The 23920-nt window shown below is 39.9% G+C and overlaps 1 protein-coding gene across 2 annotated transcripts in view; it reads left to right on the forward strand.

Annotated features, from left to right (window-relative positions):
- FOCAD (focadhesin) overlaps nt 1-23920 on the forward strand; it is a 309970-nt gene that overhangs the window by 97842 nt on the left and 188208 nt on the right. For both annotated transcript variants that reach the window (XM_028107273.1, XM_028107274.2), the window contains exon 11: nt 7149-7406. In XM_028107273.1, coding sequence (XP_027963074.1) covers nt 7149-7406 — 258 coding nt within the window. The remainder of the gene's footprint in view (nt 1-7148; nt 7407-23920) is intronic.

The raw sequence follows: 23920 nt of genomic DNA on the forward strand, positions 1-23920 counted from the left end.
GTGGTTTCATCTGCAAAAGCAGGGATGCATCTAACCGTGTGTTGTTAAATGTCCTAGCAGCAAAAATACAAGCACTGTAATTCCTGGTTTGAGGGCGCAGCAGAAGCTAGCCTATAGGCAAATTGACCATATCTACAGCTTCCGAATTCCTAATTGCTTGTCTAAAACTTTCAAACTTAAAGTAGGTAACTGAGTTGCATTAAGAGAAGGAACTTTTTGCCTCTCCCCTGGTAGGACAGAATGTGGCCCAAATTTTCTAATAGCCTTTTACTTTCCGTTGTGGTTTGCTCCTATAGAGCAATGATTGGGTTCTGGATGGGCATGGGGACAGGGCAGGATGTACTGATATCTGAGAGTTCTCTTCTTTCAGCTCACAGTGATACTTACTGAGAATCGCCCTGACTAATACACGAGCACTCGCTCTACTATTCGCTCACGTGTGTGAATCTTATTCATTAACACTAATAGCTGGACTTTCTCTTCAGCAGCTGCTGTAGAGGGAAGAGGAAGGGATACTATTAGGGCTATAAACATTCTCCTGATGATAACGTGCTGCTTTATGGAGGCTTGGAGTGGAGGCATGATCACCGTTTTTAAAATCGCAAGCCACAGTTTGCTGTTGGCTTTTCTTCCGCACCTGTCCAGGCCTCTATATTCCAGACACACCTATAAATTTAACAGGATGCAAACTCTCCAAGTCTCTCCCTGAATCTTTGCTTTTGCTCACAATGCTCTTTTGTCTCCTTTGCCTGACCTGCTCATTCTTCAAGACCCAGCCAAATGTTCTCAGCCTTCTGGAGTCCAAATTCATGACCTTCTTCTTGACATCCCCAGCTCTTTTAATATTACTCAGTTGTGTTGTATCTTAAGAGGGCTATGTGTATGTTCTGCGAACTCATTGAGGGAAAGGATCTTGGTCCTTCTCACACTTGGCCTGTATTTTCTAAGCATGTTGAAATTGAATTGTAACAGTTGTTGAATTTTTTGTGTTTTTTTCCACATGAGTGTTTTTGCTTTATCGTTGTCACCTGATCATAGATGAGAGCATTCAAAGTCTTGTAGCCAGTTGTTGATGGAATACTCTTATTTTCCACATACTTAAATAAGCTAGGGTGTTATCTATTTAACTTTGCATCCTCAACACCTGACACATTGTTTACCACATGATAGACATTCAGTAAATTTCTATTCACTGAGGGATGTGTGCTTCTCATAAGGATATGGAAGTTTGTTTTACCATTTCCACATATTATAGAAAGACCTTTGTATAAAACCACAGATCTTGTTGCTTTTTATTATTTCTTTTTAGATGGGTGACTCTGACTTAGCATGTTTGATTTAGAACTAGAGCACTTCTTAGGAAGCACAATTCTTCTGGGGAATGAAAATAAGGGTAAATGTTCTGTACCACACAATTCTGTATGCCCTATCCATTTCTGAAGTGTTGATAACCATGAAATGAAACACATTTTAACTTCCAATTTTTAAGAATTAAAAAATGTAAGCTATCAAAACAACCACTCATCTTCTTTTAAAGATTAACATAATCTAATAAGCTTTTAATATTTTTTAGTGGTGTGTGGAAAACAGGATTCCTTCTATTAGACTATTAAATGTGATATTTAAAACCACCTATTTGTATTTTTGTAAGCTAAAAAAAAAATCAGACACTAGTTGTAAATTCTAATGTGTTTAAAATCTTTGTGCCCCAGCCCCCAGAGATGTGGGGGGAGAAAGAAAGCACCAGGGTATGAGTCTGGGTCTAGGCAGGCTAGAGAGATCGTGCTGGTAATTTGAACAAAGAAAAACTTAATGCAAAGAATTATTAACTAGTAAACGGTCTCCAGTGACTAAAAGTTATAAAAGAGGCTCTAAGGAATATTGCATTAATAAATGTAAGGAGCAGCTACTACTTCTAGGACTGGAGAGATTGATTATCCAAGGAAGGAATGGAGAGGGTCTCCCTACTCAAGACCGAGATCAGACCTTGTAGAAAGAATGTGGCCGTGGCCTGCTGGATGGTGACATTCTCTGGGGTGCCTCAGGCCAGAGCTGGTCTGTAGGAAGCTACCCCCTAGGGTGTGAATGGGGTGGCCTGGGTCCTCCACAGGAAGACACCTGCTGGGGTCTCTTGAATGCCCCCTGGCAGACACAGTAGGAGAAGACCCTGAATAATATTCCAGTGTATGGATATACACCACATTTTACTTTTACATTCATCTGTTGATGAACTTTTGGGTTGTTTTCGCTTTTTGGCTATTATGAATAGTGCTGTTATGAACCTTCCTATACACGTTTTTGTGTGGACACGGTTTCCTTTCTCTTGGATAGATACCTAGGAGCGGAATTGCTAGATCATACGGTACTCTGTTGGAGGAACTGCCAGACTGTTTTCCAGAGGGACTATGTCATTTTACGCTCCCACCAGCCCACCAGCTGTGTATGAAGACTCCAGTTTGTCCGCATCCTTGCCAACAATTGTCATTGCCTCTGTTTTTGCCTTTGGCGGGTGTGAAGTGCCTTTTCATTATGGTTTTCATTTGCATTTTCCTGATGACTTCTTAGAATACTCCCTTGACAAGTGAGGAGCCTGAGGCTAGAGAGGTTAAGTTGCCCAAATTACACAGGTAGTGAAGGATAGAGTTGAGATTCAGATTTTTGACTGTTTAAATATAGAGCCTATATCCTACTGCTCCAGTTTGATTTTTTCTTTTGGTAATTTGTCATCTTTGTGCTGAACTTGCAAGTAAATAGAACAGTTGCAGATTTACAGGCTAACACTAAGTCATAGTACAGTACAATAAACTGGCTTCTTAAAAACTTTTGGTTGGAAGTTAAAAGGAGTTAGTAAGTCTTAGATCTTGTACATCTGCCATCATCTTCTGAATAACATGGATACTGAGAATGGTGTGGGTTGTCCTTTGGTGATAAGCAGCCCTCCCAAACCTCTCCACTCTTGACTAGATTCTTCATAGAGGTATAGAGCAGAAAGAGCCTCTTGAGGCTTTGTCTAGTCCAGTCTTCTGCTTCTGCTCTGGTGAGTGATTAAATCCCTTCTAGCAAAAATCTGTCCTCCTTTCAAGGGGCTCCAGGTTTGAGTTTCCATACTCCCTCTCCTGATCAAATCCTGGCTCCACTTTGGTTAAGACTATTTTCATCACTATTACAGATGAGTATTCTTTTTCTTCTTCTTCTTTTTTTTTAAAGATTTGTTTGAGTGAGAGAGCACTCGGGAGAGTAGGACCGTAGAGGGAAGGGCAGAGGGAGATGGAGAGGGAAGGAATCCCAGGGAGACTCCCTGCTGAGCATGGAGCCTTACTTGGGGCTTGATCCCAGGACCCTGAGACCATGATCCAAGCTGAAGCCAAGAGTCGGACGCTTAACCGACTGAGCCACCCAGGGTGCCGTAGATGAGTATTATTCCTTAAAGTTAATGAAAATCTGTATTGTTCCCTGAACTCACAATTTCTTTTTCAGACTCCTTTAGGCAAAGAAGTATTATCAAATATCTGTCTTATTGTTAACAGTTAACAGACTTGACCATTTTTATTACGAGCTTTTTCGAATAAAAATTCTCAACTAATATCTGTAAAAGATGTTTTACAACCATTTAATATTAATTTAAATGTTATTTTTTTATGGTGTCTTGTCTCTTGCATTTTTTTTTACTGAGATGTAATTCACCTAACATAAACCTGTTTTATTTTTAAACACCTGCTTTCTCCTCTAAAACACAGAGCCCACCAGCACTTTCAGCCCGCCCCCTCCCCGGGAGCTGTGGAGCCAGGATTTGGTAGCTGGTGCTCAGAAAAAGCCCCAGGCCGCATCCTTGCCCTGGGACTGTGCCAAGGGCAACTGTCACCCACTGGGACAGAGACCCTGTTCTGGGATGTCTCATTCAACACTGTGTTTTTCTCCTGCTGTTCGAACCTTAGGCAAACAGACAAAAAACAGAGCCTAACCATCAACATAATACTTCAAGTAAAACAGGATTACTTTCCTGTTTCAGTATGTTTACTCTTACCCGTCTGGGTAATGTTGCTGCTTTTGACTCAATTTATGGTTGATGGTGATTTCCAATTACTTTCTTTTATACTCCTATCCACCAGCTTTATTTTTCTCTCCAAAAGATGACAGAGATCATATTTCTCTGTATTTTGCAACTTTAGAGACTGTGCTAGGTGCTTTATTGTGTCATTATCTACCTCAATAATCTTGGCAGGAAGGTAGTCATTACTTCCATTTTACAAATGAGCAAAGTGAGGCTCCGAGATTGTGTAATAGCCTCTAGCTGGCATGGCTCTGCTAACGTCCTGGTCTTTTAAATCTCAAGTCCGATGCTGTTTGTCCTTTGTCTAAAGAACTTGACTCTGGTCTTCAATGAATTTCGTCTTTGGGTTGGGGAAGTATTTTTAGAGAGAAAGAGCTATAATAAATGTAAATATTTAACTTTAAAAATTTATTATTTTAGGGGCGCCGGGGTGGCTTAGTCGTTAAGCATCTGCCTTAGGCTCAGGTCATGATCCCAAGGTCCTGGGATTGAGCCCCAAATCAGGCTCCCTGCTCAGTGGGAAGCCTGCTTCTCCCTCTCCCACTCCCCCTGCTTGTGTTCCCTCTCTCTCTCTCTCTCTCTCTCTCTCTCTCTCTCTCTGTCAAATAAATAAATAAAATCTTTAAAAAAATTTATTTAAAAAAATTATAACACATTAAAGTGGTTCAAAAAATTATAAAATGGTATACAATGAGAAGTTTCCTTCTCACCCTTGATTCTGGTTGCCCAGTTCCCATCCTCTCAAATGTAAAATGAGTAGTGGCTGCTAATTTCTTTTATATTTGTCTCATAACTTTCTTTGCGTATATAAGCAAATACAAATATATAGTCCCCACCCCCTTTAAAAAAATGGTAGCATTCTGTGCACAATGTCTGCATCTTGTATTTTCATGAGAGCTCTTTTCATGTCAATAAAAGATAGCTTCCTCATTTGTTTTTACAGTGGGGTTTGCTTTCAAATGGTATCTTTACTCTAAAACATATACTTGAGACAATTGAACACCTATGTCCTCACAAAAACTTTTATAGGACTATTCATAGCAGCATTATTCATAATAGCCAAAAAGTGGAAACAACCTGATGTCCATTAATTGGTGAATGGTAAAAATGTGGTATATCCATTCAATGGAATATTACTTGCCAATGAAAAGAAATGAAATGTTGATACAATCCATGGCCTCGATGAACCTTGAAAACCTGCTGTGTGAAAGGAGCCAGTCACCAGAAAACACTATTATATGAAATAGCCAGAATAGAAACAAAGTAGATTAATTAGTGGTTGCCAGGGGCTGCGAGGGTGGCGTTGGCGGAGTGAAGAGTGACTGTTAATGGGTATGGGGTTTCCTTTTGGGGTGATGAAAATTAACCATGGTGATGATTCTACTATGCCATGAATTACTAAAGGTCACTGAGTTGTAAACTTTAAAAGGATGGGTTTTATGGTATGTGAATTGTATCTCAATAAAGCTGTTATTTAAAAAAATTTCAGAGGTGCCTTGCTGGCTCAGTTGGTAGAACATGTGACTGGATCTCAAGGTCATGAGTTCAAGCCCCATTCTAGGTGTGCGGCCTACTTTAAAAACAATTTTTTTTTTAAATAAAGCTTAATTTTTTTTTTAAAGATTTTATTTATTTGTTTGACAGAGTACAAGCAGGGGCGCGACAGGCAGAGGGAGAGGGAGAAACAGTCTTCCCGCTGAGCAGGGAGCCCGATGCGGGGCTCGATCCCAGGACCCTTGGACCATGACCTGAGCCGAAGGCAGATGCTTAACCATCTGAGCCACCCTGGTGCCCCTATCTAGCTTAATTTTACTTCCCATCCTTTCAGTTCTGTATACATATAAGTCAGTCTCTCATAACAGGACAGTTATAATCTAGAGATTTCTAATTTGTTTCATCACACTCTGAATGAATTGAATATTTTTATTAGCAGGCAATATTTAAAGCTTCTTTAATGTCTATGACTTCTCCTGAGTCATGTGGGCACATTGCTTACCTTGGCAGAGTTCTGTCTATTCTCTCTCCCTGATGGCACTACTTTATTTCCACGAGGAGTCCTTTCTCAGATCAACTTAAGCATAACCTCTTCTTTGCATATCATTTCAATTTAGAGCTTTCAGGCTATTTAAGATTTTTATTATTTACTTATTTGACAGAGAGAGAGAGAGAGACAGCAAGAGAGGGAACACAAGCAGGGGGGGAGTGGGAGAGGGAGAAGCAGGCTTCCTGCTGAACAGGGAGTCTGATGCGGGGCTCCATCCCAGGACTCTGGGACCATGACCTGAGCCGAAGGCAGACACCCAACGACTGAGCCACCCAGGCACCCCTGTCAGGCTATTTTTTATTACAGAAGTTATTCCCAGTTATTAATTCCCAGGTTCCAGCTGAACCAACGCTGTTCCTGTCAACATACTGTCTCTTACAAAAACGAATTGTCTTCAGTCCAGGTCTGCCACCTGCCTGGGATTGTCTCTTACTGGAGCTGGAGCTGGGCAAATACAGAGACTTTTTTTTTTTTTTTTTTAAGATCTTCCCTCTCACGGGGCACCTGGGTGGGACAGTTGGTTGAGCCTTCGAATCTTGATTTTTGACTTGGGTCATGATCTCAGAGTCCTGGGATTGAGCCCTGTCTTGGGTTCCACACTCAGTGCAGAGTCTGCTTGTCCACAACAACCTCCCCACCCCCTGTGCATGCACTCTCTCTCTCTCTCTCTCTCTCAAATAAAATAAATAAAATCTTAGAAAAAAGAATCTTCCCTCTCACTGGTGAATACTTTAGTGCTAATAGGTTTTTTTTTTTTTTTTCAAACTCCATTGCATCTGGATCTTGTATATTGATCCTTTTTTTTTTCTTCTGCCTTAACTAGGAGCGAATGGTAAATAGGTTGAAATCAGGTGTTCTAGAGTTCCATCTGTTTTCTGTTGGTGTAATCCTATTAGCTCAGATATGTGCAGAGGAGTTTTTGGCAGAAATCAAAAATTCTGTACTTTGTGGGAAGGATTGATTTCTTACAATGAAGTATAAAAAATACATGACTATATCTCTGACAAATATACCTACCTCATTTATTCATGCCTCCTTTTGTTGGTTTTTCAGCTCTCCTACAAGCTTGCGTTCCCCATAACCAGCATGTATGGATCAATATTTACAGCCTGGAGGATCCTCGAAGTAATGAGAGAAAAGTCTGCGGCCAGTGACTGGCTGTTTTCCATAGAGTCCTTGCTCCCTATTACCACAGTGATTCCTGTGCATGTTTTCCTTTTGTTGGCTCACCTCCTTGTTGAAGATCAAGGACAGAATCTTCACCAGATACTGAAGGTCACTACATTATTAGCCCAAGCAGATTCCTCTCAGGTAAAGTAAGAAAATAATGCAACAGTAGTGGGGGTAGAGCTTAACTTTTGGGATTGTAGATTATTCTTCGTTTGTGGATGATTTTGATCAAAGTTTTAAATTATGGGTTGATTCTTTTTTGGGGGGGAGCTTGGGGGGCTATTTTTATCTTCTCCATTTGTTCTTTTTTGTCTTTATTCTGAATTAATGAATACTTGATACAAACATTTCTTTAATGAAAGCACATTTCACTGTGAAATCTACACGTGATGCTATTCTGGTATTATGGTTTATTCGTAGATTTGCTCATTTTTAACACTTTTGTTGACTCTTGTAGCCTATTCCAAGGTGAATATCCCTTAGTTCTAATATTGGTCTTTTTTTATTCATTTATTTTTTTAAAAAGATTTTATTTATCAGAGAGGGAGAGAGCAAGCGCAGAAGTGGGGGAGGGGTGCAGGGCAAAGGGATTGGGAGAAGCAGACTCCTTGCTGAGCAGGGAGCTCGACGTGGAGCTCCATCCCAGGACCCTGGAAATCATGACCTGAGCCGAAGGCAGACGCTTAACCGACTGAGCCGCCCAGGCGCCCCTAATGTTGATCTTTTAAAGTGGATGCAGATTAATTTAGGGTAAAGATGCCTATGCAGTAGGCATTCATCTCTTTTTGACTCTTGGCAATTTGATCCTATCTTCATTCAGTCTTTAATAAACTGAAAAATCCTGGGTCCTTAACAATGTATGGTAATACCGAACATGCTGGGATATGGGAGTAAATGATCATTTTTGCTATCTGCACAGAACTTGGAGTGTACTAAGCTGTCAGACATTGATAAGATTCCCCTCCCCCTTTAAACTAACCATATATTTGGTAATCTGATTTTTTCCCATGGGGTAGACCAAAGGGATGGGTTTCCTAACCAAATAGGTATGGTATGTGCTTATGCTTCTTTCTAAACACGGTGAAGAAAAAGTTCATCTCTTTATGGAAAATTTGTGTTCCTTTAGGAAATAATTTAGTTGTAGAGGTGGGATAAATATGTTTATCTAAGATATGAAGTTAATGTATTGGGATTCCTTTTATCCCCAACTTGTCATGCTCATTCCTTTTAGTCAAGTAAACAACTGCTGGTCACAAAAAGTTTTCCTTCTGACTAGACCTCGTGTGGTCTGATTCTCCACGTGGATCTGTGATGTTCTCAAAAGTACCTTTGTGTCATATACGGTGTGGGCATAATGTGAATCATTTCACTTTGTTTCCCACTTTATTTTTCCCTTCACCTTCTGTAATAATTCGGCTTCTAATAAATGCTTTGTTTCAGTGCAGACACCTTATAGGATAATATCTTTAAAATAGTTAATGCATCGATAATGCCTGGAGATTACCTAAAGAAGTGCTATAGTAAGTTACCCGACCTATGTATACCACTGATGTGAAACATGTATTACATCAAATTGTGTTTTGGTACTCAGGAAATGCATTGGTCTTTGAAATTCTAGGGTGATACTTTTGGTTATAAGTAACAGAGACACAACTGTCTTAAAAGCTTTTATTAGCTCCAGATTTTAATACAAGCATGGCCTAGACAGTATATTCACTGTATAGTTTCTTTGTTTCCTCTGTGAATTGGCTGGCAGCCCAAAGCCTTATAACCTTATATTCTGTCCAAAAGGAAGAGAGATGTAGAGGTATTTGAATTGACCTTGTTGGGTCATGTGCCCACACTGAATCATCCGTTATGGCAGGATAATGAGACACTTTAATGCACTTTAATTGGCCATCGTGGGTAGAATGGAAGTGGGTGAAGTGTCAGCCCTGAAATTGTCTGTGCCACCAGGATCATGTGGATTGAGGGTGGGATGATTCACCAAAGGAAAAATAGTTTCCTGGAAATAAAAGTGGGAATATGCTAAATAGGCAAAAAATGTAGCGGAGAACTTCTCAGTGTTCTGGGAATGCTGAAATGGTGTAAGTGCATTTCAGGTGTGCCAAGAATGTCTCCCCTCTGAGCTCTCAGGCAGCCAGGTAGCTGTCCAAGCGCAGGGTGCTTGGCTGATCGCCTCTGGCCACCTGATGTTTTAGATAGTTACCCCATTCTCCTTAGAAACATGATTGTCATGTGTTCATGAAATGGAAAAGGTTGGTAAGTACTAGAGTGACCATCAGGTTTATTTATTTATTCAGTAAAAGTTTAAGAAGCAGTGGGAGAAATCAAAGAAATCAATGTTATACTTCTGTTGATTATTTCTTGGACAGTTTTGAAAGAAATGAGAGTGTCATTGTGCTGTTAGGATGAATAGTAGGGTGAAATGCTTAAAGAGTTATTCAAATTCATGCCTAAGCAAAGGCAGTATCATTAATAAGAACTTAGAAGTGGAGTTTTTGTGAAGAGGACAAAAGAAGTATCCTTGAACTAGGAGATACTGTGTTTTTGTTTTTCTTTTAATATTTATTCGTTTATTTGAGAGAGAGAGAAAGAGATGGCAGGGGAAGGGGCAGAGGGAGAGAGTCTCAAGCAGACTCCCTGCTGAGCACAGAGCCTGACGCGGGGCTCAATCCCACAACCCCCGAGATCATGACCACAGTGGAAATCAAGAGTCCAACACAACCGACTGAGCCATACAGGCGTCCTTAGGAGATACTGTTATTTTCCTCACTTTTTATGAAGTGACCATTTCATATCCTTTCACTGGACCTTAGTTATAGGTAAAGTAGCCAAAAGGAAAGGACTTTATATTTGGAAAAAGCCAGTTTTCCAATTGTGAGTAGATACTTGGAATAGACTCAGTTGAAATGAGTTATTATTGTAATCTGTTATTGGCGGGTTGTTTCTATTTCTTTTATTAAGTTGACAGGTCTCCGTGGAATGTATTAATATTTCATGTGTGTTTATCCTTTCTCACCTTATAGAAAGAAGCTATATTATGTTTAAGCAATCTTTGGCTAGATTCATGGGCAGTTGATACTAAGATTGATTGATTGATTGCTTGATTTGGGAGAGAGAGAGAGACAGAACAGAGGGACAGTGAGAGGAAGAATCAGACTCCCTGCTGAGCGGAGAGCCCAATGTGGGGCTCGATCCCGGGACCCTGAGATCGTGGCCTGAGCCAAAGGCAGATGCTTAACCAACTGAGCCACCCAGGCACCCCTCATGGGCAGTTGATACTAAACAAAAGTCTTAGACTACTAATAAGCAGAAGCTAAGTAAATAGGTAGGTAAGAGTAGGAATTTCAAGGCTGTCTTCCACCTCTGTTTTGGTGGTCACTTAACCTCTATGTTAGAATTTGCTGGTCGGTAGTATGCTTACTAAGTATTGAGTTTGTGTGTCACCATGATTTATTGAAAGAATCCTACTGTAAGATCTTGTGAGAAAAAGTATTTCAAAAGTTTGAAAGAGATGAAGTATGTTTTGATATGCTTGTTATTATTCTAAGGTATTAATTTAAATTATGTTTAGTGCTGATCTTATTGGTAGTACAAGTCATGTTATATTAGTGTTCATACTGGTAAGAAAATGGGCTTTTTAAGAAGCTGTGATTGTTACTTCTTACTTATCCTGCAGTTTGATGGATCCTCTTCCTCCGTGAGTTTTCAACCTTTCATCTCTCACCTGGTTCCCATGGGGCATGCATTTTCCATGTGGTTTAATAGCTTTAGGGCCAAGGAAGACTAATGGAGTTAAGTGGTCTGAAGGGAACTTGGCTTTGTATCATTTTAGAGTTAACGAGATGCAGATGATGATGTTAAAATAAGCAGATAATTAACCAAAGCCATAGCAATAAATTGACACTTGAAAAAAACAAACACGCCCCTCCCCCATCCAAGAGTGCTGTCATTAGTTACTAATAATCCTAATAGTTTTCTTACCCAGACACCATGAGATTGAATTTGCAGAGAAGCTCAGGTCAGGCAGCACTCAGTAAAAGTTTCCTTTCACATGCTTGGTGGGAATGTCTTCTAGTGTTCTGGGGAGAGATCCAAGAATGAGCATCCTGTGCAAATTCCCATGGAAGTCTTGGAAGTTTTAAACACATCGATTTAGTTCAGAGAGTTTTTCATATCATAGCCTGTGCTTATAATAAATGAGGGTGCCATCTATTTCCTAAATTAGTGTTTTTTCTGGAAATAAAAGTTGATAGATTGGTGTGGTTTTTGGTTATGTTTATGTAATAGTTCCTGCCTTTCTGATACTGAGTAATGTTATTTTCCTTCATTTTGATGAAAGTCATTCCGACTGCCTTCAGAGATGCCTGAATGAGAATTAAAGCACATGGCTCATGTACAGTAATGTCCAGTTGGCCTTATTCTTTCCTTTTCAGAGAGCTATTTCCTACCTCTGTGAATTGTTCAAGACCTGGTTTCATCAGGTGTGGTGAATTGTAAACATGGACTTTACCGAGTTAATTAAGGGATAGTGTGGACTCCATGACTAAATGAGGACATTTTCTGAACTTTATAGCTTTTTATTTATTTATTTTTGCTAAGTAGTCTTTGCACCCAGCATGGAGCCCAACGTGGGGCTTGAACTCATGATCCTGAGATCAAGACCTGAGCTGAGATCAAGAGTCACGTGCTTAACTGACCGAGCCACCCAGGCACCCCTACAGCTTTTTTTTTCCCCTAAAGATTTTATTTATTTTAGCATGAGAGAGAGAGCATGAACAGGGGGGAAGGGCAGAGGCAGAGGGAGAAGCAGAATCCCCGCCGACCAGGGAGCCCGATGTGGGACTCGATCTCAGGACCCTAGGATCATGACCTGAGCTGAAGGCAGATGCTTAACAAACTGAGCCACCCAGGCGCCCCACCCCTATAGCTTTTTAAAAAGACAAATCATATTTTGAACCCTGAGCCAGTGGCCAACTTGTGTATAACATGACTGTGGACAGTTTGGAAATGTCTCAGATGGACAACTTCCTTAAGGAGAGGTTATAACTCTTACTGAACAAGCCAGCTTCAGGTAAACTCCATATGTTTACCTGGGACTCCCCTAACCAAACCCCCAAGATGTTTTTCAGACCCCTGGGCCCTGTGAGAAGAAAAGGCTGTTACAAATTTCCTAAAACCTTCCCTATCTCTTAGCTTAGCTATATTATATTAACTATATTATTAACTAATTATTGTAACATTGTAACTTGTATTATATATTTGACAGATTATATATATATTAAATATATAATTATAATTATTATATTAGTTGTGTTATTAACCATAGTTTCCCTATAGTTGTTGGAAGTGAGATTGGCCATCTGATCCTGGAGAGTAACAGAGGTGTTGGAGGAAGCTCTTTTTCCACACTGCAGTATGTTTATACAAAAGCCTTATTGGAATTATTAGATGCTTAATAGTAGATCTTCTAAATATATGTAGGGAGAACACCTGACAAAAGATTTTAGTCTTTTTGGAAATCAGGGCTCCCTGTTAGTGGTTTTAAAACCTGAGAAAATGTGTTTTCTTCCTATCTTTCTATATACAGTAAGAGTTTATGGCAAGATTACATAGGTATAGGCATTGAACATTAACCACAAAGGTTAGTAATTTTTAGGTAGGCCCAGATGGTTTAAAATGAAATCTTATTGCTTAGTATCTCAACTTCAGTGGAATAACTCTAAATACTACATGTAACGTACATCAGTTTCTTTTTGACTGACTGATGGAATATGCCTAACAGGAAAAGTTTATGAACTTTGGCTTTAGAGAAGTACACATTCCTTCCTTGAAACCTACCATCACTGAAGAGCTTAACAAATTAAGTTTTGTGAAACTCACTGCCTCTCTCAAACCCTGGGTACTTGCTTACTTTTCTCTTGTTCGGAAGTGGGGAGAGAGATGCGGGTTTTTTGTTTTTATTTTTTTTTACTTGCAGTTTACAACTCTGGGGTTTTTTATTTCCCTTTTACGTTTTGGTTGTTAAGTCTAGTTAAAGGTCTTGCTTAATGGGAACAATTGCATTCTTTGATAATTTAATTTTATCCTTTGTGATGTTTTCAGGGCTTAATTTTTTCCAATTGTAAAAGTGTACACACTTTTGAGCCATTTGAAATCACTTATGTGGCTAGGTTCATGGCCCATGACTTGCTGGTCTTTCAAAAGTCATATATTATCACATAGTAAAAAAGCTGACTTTCAGGGTGGAATCCTGTGATAGTTCTACTCTGGGTCATAAGCCATATTTTAACATGGAAAATGAATAGGAAATGTGTGAAATTTAATGGTCTGTAAGTTACTGCTGTGAGAAAAGGAGAAAATATATTCTATAAAAGAACTTGCACAAAGAGTCTTTGGACACTTTGCACTCTGTTCTATTGTCACTGAGTTCTATGAATTGCTACCCCCTGAAGTCAGTCTGCTTTCTGTGTTCTTCACACCAGCAAAAAGAAGCCAGAATGTACAGTACTTTTAATAAAGAGCTTTACAGATAAGAAGTGCTATACTACTATTCCCTCGTAGCCATAGCATCGATTATGCCTAGAGCAAAATTGGGCTGAGCCTGTCAACATGAAACAGTTAGACAAAGAGAAACACAGACCGAAATTCAAGGTCAGGCATCTATTCCATTCGGTGGTAATATGCTTATTTCTTCTTTATAAAGCCCACATAGATACCTGTAGAATAAACATGTTTTTAACTGGCATTTGAACCCTTTACTGTTTTTTTTTTTCTTTTTTGCAGAAAGCCTAGAATTTATACCCAGCAAGGACTTCTGTATCAATTTCTTGCCTTCCCTGAGTGTTCATATTGGGCAGAGTTTCTTTTGAAGAGTCTGTAGATTGTAAATCACTTAAAATTCTCACTGAAATTGTGATTTTCAGTTCTACCCTATATCACTGTGTTATTCAGTAGTTTTTTTTTTTTTTAAGATTTTATTTATTCATCTGACAGAGACACAGCGAGAGAGGGAACACAACCAGGGGGAATGAGAGAAGGAGAAGCAGGCTTCCCATGGAGCAGAGAGCCCGATGCGGGGCTCGATCATAGAACCCTGGGATCATGACCTGAGCCGAACGCAGATGCTTAACGACTGAGCCACCCACGTGCCCCGATATTCAGTAGTTCTAATAGACTGAAACAGAAACATTTGTCTTGTCATGTCACTCAGTGCTGAGTATAGGGAGGGGTTGGGGTGGGGTCCTGAACTGCATTTGGAATAGTGGAGTTTGTCTGCTCCCAGTTAAATACCAGGTAGAATAGCTTTGTCTTCTGGTTAACACTCTCTAAGGGAGCTACCTGCCTGGGATCAGCTTCTAGTGTTGGTGAAGGGGGAATCAGACTTTGTGGCAACTCTGAATTTCAAAACAGGCATGAGGAGTTACCCTCAAGGGGAAAACACACTGAAGTCCACCCTTGACAGAATAAAAATGTCTTCTTTTGATGAGTGGACAGGGAAGGGAGAAGGTGGTACTGGTCTTCTGTCTACATGTAGCATGGCCAGAAACTCCCAAGTGAAGTTGCCATTTGGCATCCTTTATCATTCATTCTTCAGCTCTTCCGAGTCAGCCCTTCAAATAAGAGGAGAGTCTTATAATTTATGGAAACATTGCTTTCCGTCTATAGGAGCAACCCATGCAAGTTCCCTACAGCCAACTTGGCATTGATTCATAAATATAAATGGATAATGAAGGCTTACCAGACTCTGAGAAAACTTAACAGCATTAGTAACTAACTGAAGAATCTGTTTCCAGAAGAAAGAGAACTCAGAAAGAAGAATATAATGAAAAACAATCTAAGTCCTGAGAGATATTGGAAAGCTATCCTATGATTCTGTGTTTTTATGCTGTCAACAAAAATACTGCTGTGAGAAAGAAGAAATTCAGTGATGAGATTTTAGAAGTGGAAAATGTGATTGCCACAGTACATAAATGGAGACAGGATTAGTGACTGACAGAATCTGCAAGTAAATATTTCAGAATACGGAACAAAAAAAATTTAAGAAGTTAAGACACTGAGGGTCAATACTGGGAGTTCTAACATCTTTCTCTAGAAATTCCAGTTGGGGGGAATGGAGAAAATGAAGGAGAGAAACTTAAAACATGACAGAAAACTATTTATTGAACTGAAAAAAGACACAAGGGTACTGATCGTTAGGACCCTTTGAAAGCCAAGCAGCATATGTAAGAATAGATCAGTCTCTGATTTTGTCCCCAGAACTTAAAGGATAAAGAGAAGGTCATGAGAGATTTTTAGAGAAGAATTGGGAAAAGAAAAACTTAAAGTAAGATTGATCTTAATTTTTTAGCGTCAGCACCCTGGGTGCTGGAATACACGGGATCATTGCCTTCTAATTTCTGGGGGAAAATCACTTTGTACCCGGATTATTCGTCCCCATTATTCTGCCTTTTACGACTGGTAATAAAGGCTTTTCCAGGTGTGCAAGAATTCAAGAACATTCCTTGTTTGCTGGTTTTTATGGAGGGTGGGGGACGAAACCCCTCAAGGATGTGCTCCACAAAATGGAAAATGAATCCAAGAAAGCACAGAGAAGAAATGTTGAATGGTGATCAAAATAGCCAGTAAACCTTGTGGTTAGTTTAAAATAATTATTTATAGAGTATGAAAAATAGTTACCTGGAACTAAAGTCCAAGCTTTAAAACATGGTGGGGGTAGCTAGTGGGATTGTGATGATATGAAGAGTTGAGGATGTGCTAAGGTGGAATTGTTTTGGAAACTGAGTAATTCTTTTTTTTTTTTTAATTTTTTTAAATTTTATTTATTTGAGAGAGAGAGAGACAGAGATAGTGAGAGAGAGCACAAGTGGGGAGGAGAGATAGAAGCAGGCTCCCTGCAGAGCAAGGAGCCCAATGCGGGACTCGATCCCGGGATCCCGGGATCATGACCTGAGCCGAAGGCAGACACTTAACCAACTGACCCACCCAGGCGCCCAGAAACTGCGTAATTCTTGATGTTAGTAGAAAAATAAGGTGAAATATGCACATAATCCTTTATTAGTAACAATTAGTGAGTTATAATTTCCAAATACTATAACAAAAGGAAAAAAGAAATAAAAAACCCTAAAAGAATGGCAAATATGAGCATAAAATAAGATGATAGGAATATTAAAAAAAAGATGGTAGAAATAATTCCAAGTAGATCAGTTATGACAATTACTGTGAGTGAATTAAATTATCAAAAAAAAGGCTCATACACTCTCTAGTGTTTCTAAGAGGCAAACCTTGAAACAAGTGACAGAAATTGAAAATGGTAACAATTAAAAGCTAGGTAGATCATTAAGTTAGAAAATGTGATAATATTATCATCGAAGGGAGATAATACAGAATCCAAGATAAAAAGCCTCACACAGGACAAAAGGTAGACATAGGTAGATTCCACTGAAGTTAGGAACCAGAAAAGTATGGCTGACAGTCATGTTGCTATTTTTCTGGAGGTTCTGGCCATTTTTCATTCAAGAAAAAGAACTAGAACTTATATATGTACTACAAAGGAAAAAGCCAGAGCTCCTTAGAAAATGCAAGAGAATTTGCTTAAAACCGTTGCTTTTAGAATGGATAAGAGAGTTCATTACAGTGGATCGATGTAAGATCAGTCTGCAAAACCAGTTGGTTTTCTTTACAAAAAACCCAATAAATTAGATACATTGGCACTATATGGGAAAGGTATAATTTATAAGCAGAGTAGAAGCTATAACTTGAAATACTAGAATTGCATAGAAAGAGTTTGATGTAATTATAAAATGTCACCAAAATACACACAGTGGCTTCTAATATACTTTAGATATGGAATTCACATCATAAATACTTCTCATTGACTGAAATTTAATGATCTTACGATTGCAAGGCATTTCGTTTTGTTTTTTTGTGTTAATTGGTTTATGGGTTCTGATTCCTTACCATAAATTCGCAGCAGGAAGATATTCAATTAATCAATTTAATGTATAGTGCCGAGGGTCCAAAAGGGAAGTGTTGGTCATGTTTGCCGGTTTGACTGAATTCTGAGGTCTGTTGAGTAAATCAGTTCTAGACCTTTTGAAAACCTGGCTTGTGCTTTGGAATAAATTCTTCTATCCTTAATCTTCCAGTGCTAAATAGTTTTAAATGTGGTCTACTCATTAGAAGCTATAGTATCTCCTTGAACAAAGTAACAGCAAATAAAAATAGGTAACATTTACATATGCTTATAACATACCAGTCCCTATTTTAATCACTTGATTTGCATTTGTTAACTAACTCACAAACAGCTCTTTGAGGTTACTACCACTACTTTTTAGGAACTGGGGCACAGAGTTTGCTTAACTTCCCCAAAGTCACACAGCTGCTAATTGGCAAAGTCCGGATTTGAACCCGCACATACGGTTCCAGAATCTGTGCTCTTACCCATATGTTCTACTGTCTCTCTACCACTTTTAGTTAAACTATTAAAAACATTTTTTTGAAAGAGTACACAAGGTTTACTAACTTCATATTTTTAAGATTGGCCCAGTCAGTTGTAGAGAGAATTAAATGCTAAGAATCTCAACGTTTGTTTGAAATCTGGCTAGATCTTCAGTCTCGTGTTTTTGCCTCTGTTATGCTAGCTCCCATTGGCCCTTCTATAAATAGGCAAATCACATTTAGCCAGATCTTTATGCCTAAATAGAACACTTATACACAGTGGTAACTCCTGAAGGCATCGATCAAAGGGAAGATGGAGAAGGTCCGAGTGAACCAGCAAATCAGCAAGCATGGTTGCAATTGGGATTATTGCTTAATGGTCAAAAATGATTTTACACTCTTTTGTTTGTAATGATCCTAACTGGGAGATTCTAAAATCTAATCGAAGTCAGGACTATTAGTGAACAAAAAAAAGTAGGTTGTTGTAGTCTCTTTGAAAAATAATGTCTGTCGTTGGAGAAAATTATACATTGGTTATTAGGTATGAAACCTTTAAAATATTGATAAGCCATATAGCTAGTTCAGGACCTTGAAAGGGCATGACGACATCAGTTCTTCAGTATACAGTCATGGAGAACCTCTTTGGGATGCACGTTTTAATTGGAACTTGGGCCACAAAGACCCTTAGTGGAGGACTCACAGTGCTTAGGGAAGATAGCAATATCCAATCAGAATACTGTGTGGTGAGCGCGATAACGCAGGGAAGCGCAGCGTGTGGTAGGATGGAGCCCAGAGGGGCAGTGAAGTCATAATAAGAAGACTGCCTGAAGTAGGTGCTTCGTAAGCTAAGTCTTGCAGGACAAATACAAGTTCAAAAAGAGTATCTTTGAAATGAACTAGAAGCAGCATATATTGCCTGTTTTTAATGCTCTACAAAACACTCCTTTTTATATATGACATTTATATGATCCTCCTTGAGTACCATTGTTGGGCAAACAGTGGAATAAATAAATTTCTGGAGGTGCTGGAGTAGGGTTTTTTATTTTATTTTTTGTGAACCATAGGTTCCCTAGCAGTAATATATTTTACATTTCAGATGTAATTTGTTGTTGTTGGGGAGTAAAAGGAAGCCATTAACAATCATAGTTGTTACTGCTGTCTGAAAGCTGTAACTGAAAGAATGGGTCAGGATTTGGTGGATCTGATGGGAAAGGTCTATTCTGGAATTCTGAAAGCAGGACAGCTGTGTTCGTTCCCTTGCCAGAAGTCTTGAAACTTATTCTGTCCCTCTGTCTTTCCAGCACACTGGACTTCTACCCTCCCAGTGATAATTTTGAGCTTTTCATGATGGGTAGTGGAATAGACTCTGGCAAGTTGTCAGAACAGTTGTGTAATGCAATTGGGCATCCTGAAGTCCGTTGATTTCAAATGAGTAGACATGGTTACAAACTCAGTGGAGCCAGACAAGTAGTTAAGGAGTGACTTGGGATGATTTCTGTATGTCAGGCGTCCATATTGATGGGGCTGTCAGACACCTCATGTCCTGTTATCCTTGTTCAGTAGCATTTTTGTGGTAGTGGATCATATCTGCATTTAAGACAGTTTTTTTTCAAAGATTTTATCTATTTATTTGACACACACACACACAGAGCACAAGCAGGGGGAGCGGCAGGCAGAGGGAGAGGGAGAGGGAGAAGCAGGCTCCCCGCTGAGCAGGGAGCCTGACGTGGGGCTCGATCCCAGGACCCTGGATCATGACCTGAGATGAAGGCAGACGCTTAACCGACTGAGCCACCCAGGCACCCCAAGACAATTTGTGTCCCTCCCCCGCATCTAGAGAAAATGAGCATGTAAAAATATATGTAACCTAAATTTATATCATACCACAGAGTTAAACAGTGCTAAAGATGATTGAATATGAGTAAGCACAGATTAGCATTTTTAGATGTCCTAGAGTTATCAGTCTTCAATGGATATTTTCAATAGATTTAGAATTCATAAAAGGAATTCCTTAAGGGAAATAGTCTTGCTTATTTTGTCTCCTCGTGACCTTGGACAGTTCCTGGTCAGATTAGTTGCTGGACAGATACCTGCTTTGTTGCCTGATTGAATTAACACACAAATATATTAGATGCATGTATCAACCCTACTAGAACCAACAAAACCCTATTTTCCAGTATTGTCATGTGTTATCCAGACTAATAAAGGGAACAGTGTGGAGTCCAGGGATAGAATTTAGGTTAGGTTACATTACAGTACAATCTTATTAAATGAAATCCTATTAATTTAGGGTTCAGGGTAATTAGATACAGGCTGAGTTAAAACATAAGCTGATTTTGAAGCTATTGTTTTTAGGCAGTTTGGGCTTGCTCATTTGCATGAGTACAATGAATGTGCCAATTTAAAATGATCACATTATCTATTCATTAAGACATATCAGCAGGGACTGGTACTTGGCAACACTTGGCTAATTAGTTTGTTACAGTATGTACATGAAAGTAATCGAATTTTGTTTCTTTAACATTTTTCTCTAATCCAGTCTTTCCTACCTTCATTGTTTCCAGTAGTCTGAATTGTCATTAGTGATAATTATACTGGTAGCATTTTACTCTACTTAAGTGTATTTAGTTGTCAAATTGTATTCAGTTTTAATGGTGCATCCTGATCTGTGTTAAGTGGAATTATCATTCAGCTTCACATACTGTAGATACCTTGTTTTTACTAGGTCTCATTTTATTAAGCATTTTCAAAATGTTCATTTTGTCATATATCTCCTTTCTCTTTCTCTCCCTTTCTCTCTCTCTCTCTAGCAAACCTCCTATATGGCAGGTTCTGGTAATACTAAGATGAAAGGGTATAGTCTTTGTTTTCAGAAATCATAGAGCTTAGCGTGTTGACAGAAGCATGAAAATTTACCGTTTAGTGCAGGATGGTGATTGCCACTGTGGAGGTACATAAGTGTGGAACTTATATGAGGAGGAGTTTCTCTGATGCAGGGGACAGGGAAGGTGTTCTGAGCAGGATGAAGGGCACGTGCAAAGACACACATGTGTGGCAGGTCACGGTGGGGGGAACAAGGCAGCAAGGAGTACTCTATTAAACCCAGGTAGACAGGGTACGGGAAACTGTACCTTGAGTGGATACTGGGTAAGTATCTGGAAGCAAAATCCTGAGAGCCTTGCAGTCAGGCAGGAGATGAGAATTTATCTCCAATAGAGAGGAGATAAAGTTATATGACAGGCTGTTAGAAGTGTTGGTGGGGACCTTGAAATACCAAAATGAATTTGGAGCCAGAACACCCAGCAGAACTTGGGAGAGTAATAGGAATAAACTTCGATGACTGAGTGCTACTGCCGTTTTTAACCCATCACCCAGAGCAATAGAGTGAGCTCCTAACTCACTAGAACTTAGGAGATGATGGGATAGGGGAAGAGAACGGGGGGCGGATTTTTGCGGCAAGTTGCTGGAGTGCTGAGTCCTACAATTGCCAGCTTCTCGCGCTCAAGCCTAGTGACATGGAACCCCATGTCCATCCCATCCAACTATGTATATCCCTGGCCGTTGGGGTGGGTAGATGTTAGGGTACCTGTCCCCCAAATCTAGACTCTGAAAGAGAGTGATGGGCTGGCTAGCTGTTTTAACCCGTCACCCAGAGCAATAGAGTGAGCTTCTAACTCACTAGAAGTTAGGAGATGATGGGATAGGGGAAGAGAAGGGGGACGGATTTTGCATCTTCTGTTTCCACAACTTCTAGTCATGCAAGCCAACCCCTACATGGCCAGTGCTCTCCGAAGCGGATCCTGGAAGCGAAGGAGAGAGCACTGGCCATGTAGGGGTTGGCTTGCGTGACTAGAGGTTGTGGAAACAGAAGATGTGCTCGTGTTTCCGGTGGAGAGAGCAGCATGGCAAGAGAATACAGTGGACTTGTCTCATCCCATCTTACAGGTTTGCTTAGAAGGCTATACACACTCGTGAATGAAACAGGATTCCTGCAGAGCGTGTGGGACAATCAAACTGGAAGAGCGCATCTCACCTGTATCAGGAGTCCAGAGGGAACTTAATCTGGCAGGTTTAGGCTGCTTGCCAAGGAGCCATAGGAGGGTCCCTTTGGGGCAGGTGAGCTGGAAAGACATGCCTAGTCCTGTAGCCAAGGAGCGCTGACACCACTCTTCTCCTAAGAGGGGCTGGCCCCCTTCCAGAAACGGAAAAGGGAAGCCACACCTATCAGCATCCATTAAAGGGAGTAAGCACAGGGAACCCTTGAGAGTGTCTCCAGCTGTCATTATGAAAGAGGACTTCAGCTTCCTCCATTTGGACTTCAGACTTTCTAATTGATCAAGTTCTTCTTTCCAGCTTATCTCTGAACTGAGACAAAAGACCTTGCAGGCAAAGCAACCCCTGATGGGAACGTAATTATCCCCTTAAGCAATAAGGACTGTCCTGAGCCGGCGAGACCCCATCCGTGATTGACCCCAAGCCAGTGATGGACCTGACCTTTACTGCCCACCCCCATGTACCCGCTGACCTTTGGCGGACATTTGCCTTATACAAACCTAGAAGTCTTTTTCAGTACTTTGGAGACAGTCTTTGAGGTTCAAGTTGGCTGTCTTCCCGACATTAGTCTCACTGAAATAAATTCCTTTTTCGTGTCCCCACCCCTCATCTCTCTGCCTTTGGATTTTATTGGTGGGTGGCGAGTGGTGGAACCTGGTCTGTTTGGGATACCCCCCCACCCCCGGAGCCAGGTGCCCTTGCTCTCCTATGCCCTGGTACAGCTATAGCCATTTGCTATGGAGATTCTGCATTTAACCTTAATCTTACCAGCAAGGCAGTAAGAAATGTGTAGATGTCCTCAGGTTGAGGCTTCTGTGGGCATTGAATGATGCCGAACCATTCATTGGAGTAGGGATTGCCACGTGGTTGCTTCATTTCACACCTTTTCCTTTGGTTTCCCAGTTTTTAAATTTTTTTGCGCTTTGCTGAGGTTTACCAATGGCGGTCTCCCAGTTGACTTTATCTGAAGCTTTTCTCGGTGATGTCCTGTGGCCCTTATAATTAATGGTGAATTGCTGAAATGTTGCGATGCATAAAAGTGATTGCAGTAACCAGTTATGCCCATTCTGTCCCTTTTCATCTTTCTTCTTGGAGACATTGGTGGGATTTTATTTAACCCACGTAGAAACGAGGAGCCTTATACACATTTCTGTTGCCTGGTAAAACATTGTTGGTACCACTTAAAGTGCTCAGTGAGTGTCTGATGGGTTCTTAGTTATTTTCTGAAGCCAGGGAGGATTCAGGCAATGGTCTGCAAAATTGCTGAAGGAAGTCCAGGAATCTTCTTTAAAATGGTGGAAAAATGAAGAATCATGCATGCATATATTAGGTTGTCTTAAATCAAACTCTAGCTAAAGCAGTAGTGACACATGCTGTTCATGAAAGACTTAATACAGTCCTTCTAATCGGATGAATTGTCTTGTTGTGCAAAAACTGTTATTACACTGTGTGTGAAACCAACCATGCTGCAGGGGGAAAAATTAAATCGCCTGACTGAGAGGTCACTTGTGAATAGTAACACAAGATCTATTACTGTTATTAGGGGCTCTGGAGGACATTCACCCTTTTATGGTCTTTCAACTGCTGGAATGAAATATTTTAGTGGTAAATGACACCCTTCTGGGAAATCCTTCTAAGGATTCATTCTTTGCTGTTTGTACTTTCAAAAAAGGGGGAGGGGCCTTGGGAAAAATATCACATTGTTCCTTTCAGATCACTTAAAAAATTTACTGATTTTGACTTGGTGTGATGACGATTGCCTTTTAATGTTCCTCATTTACACCATTCTTAATCTAGGTCTATTAGTATCACACTTTATCTTTCGTAACATGTCACGCACATTCTGTAATCTTTTCCTTAGGGAAATTCGTGATCTCATGGAAGCTCAGAGACCAAGGGTATATGTGGTTTATGTCAAAATCTGGATTAAGCACTTTAAAATTCATGAAATGAGAAGTCTGCCTATTTTGTTTATTTTCTTTTAAGGATCTCTGAGTGTATATAAGGAAGATTATGTGAGTATATATTTTAGTTCTGCATGGCAACCATGCTGAGTGGTAAATATTTTAAGAAATATTTTCAGAAGGGAATGAATAGCTATTGATCTGAGGTGCAGCTTTATAACACAGTTATTAAATTGGGAACCAGAGTTCCTTTCC

Source organism: Eumetopias jubatus, unplaced genomic scaffold (genome assembly GCF_037043125.1).
Source record: "Eumetopias jubatus isolate StellerSeaLion01/CBP00866 unplaced genomic scaffold, mEumJub1_p1.0 scaffold_15, whole genome shotgun sequence".
In the NCBI taxonomy this organism is placed as follows: domain Eukaryota; kingdom Metazoa; phylum Chordata; class Mammalia; order Carnivora; family Otariidae; genus Eumetopias; species Eumetopias jubatus.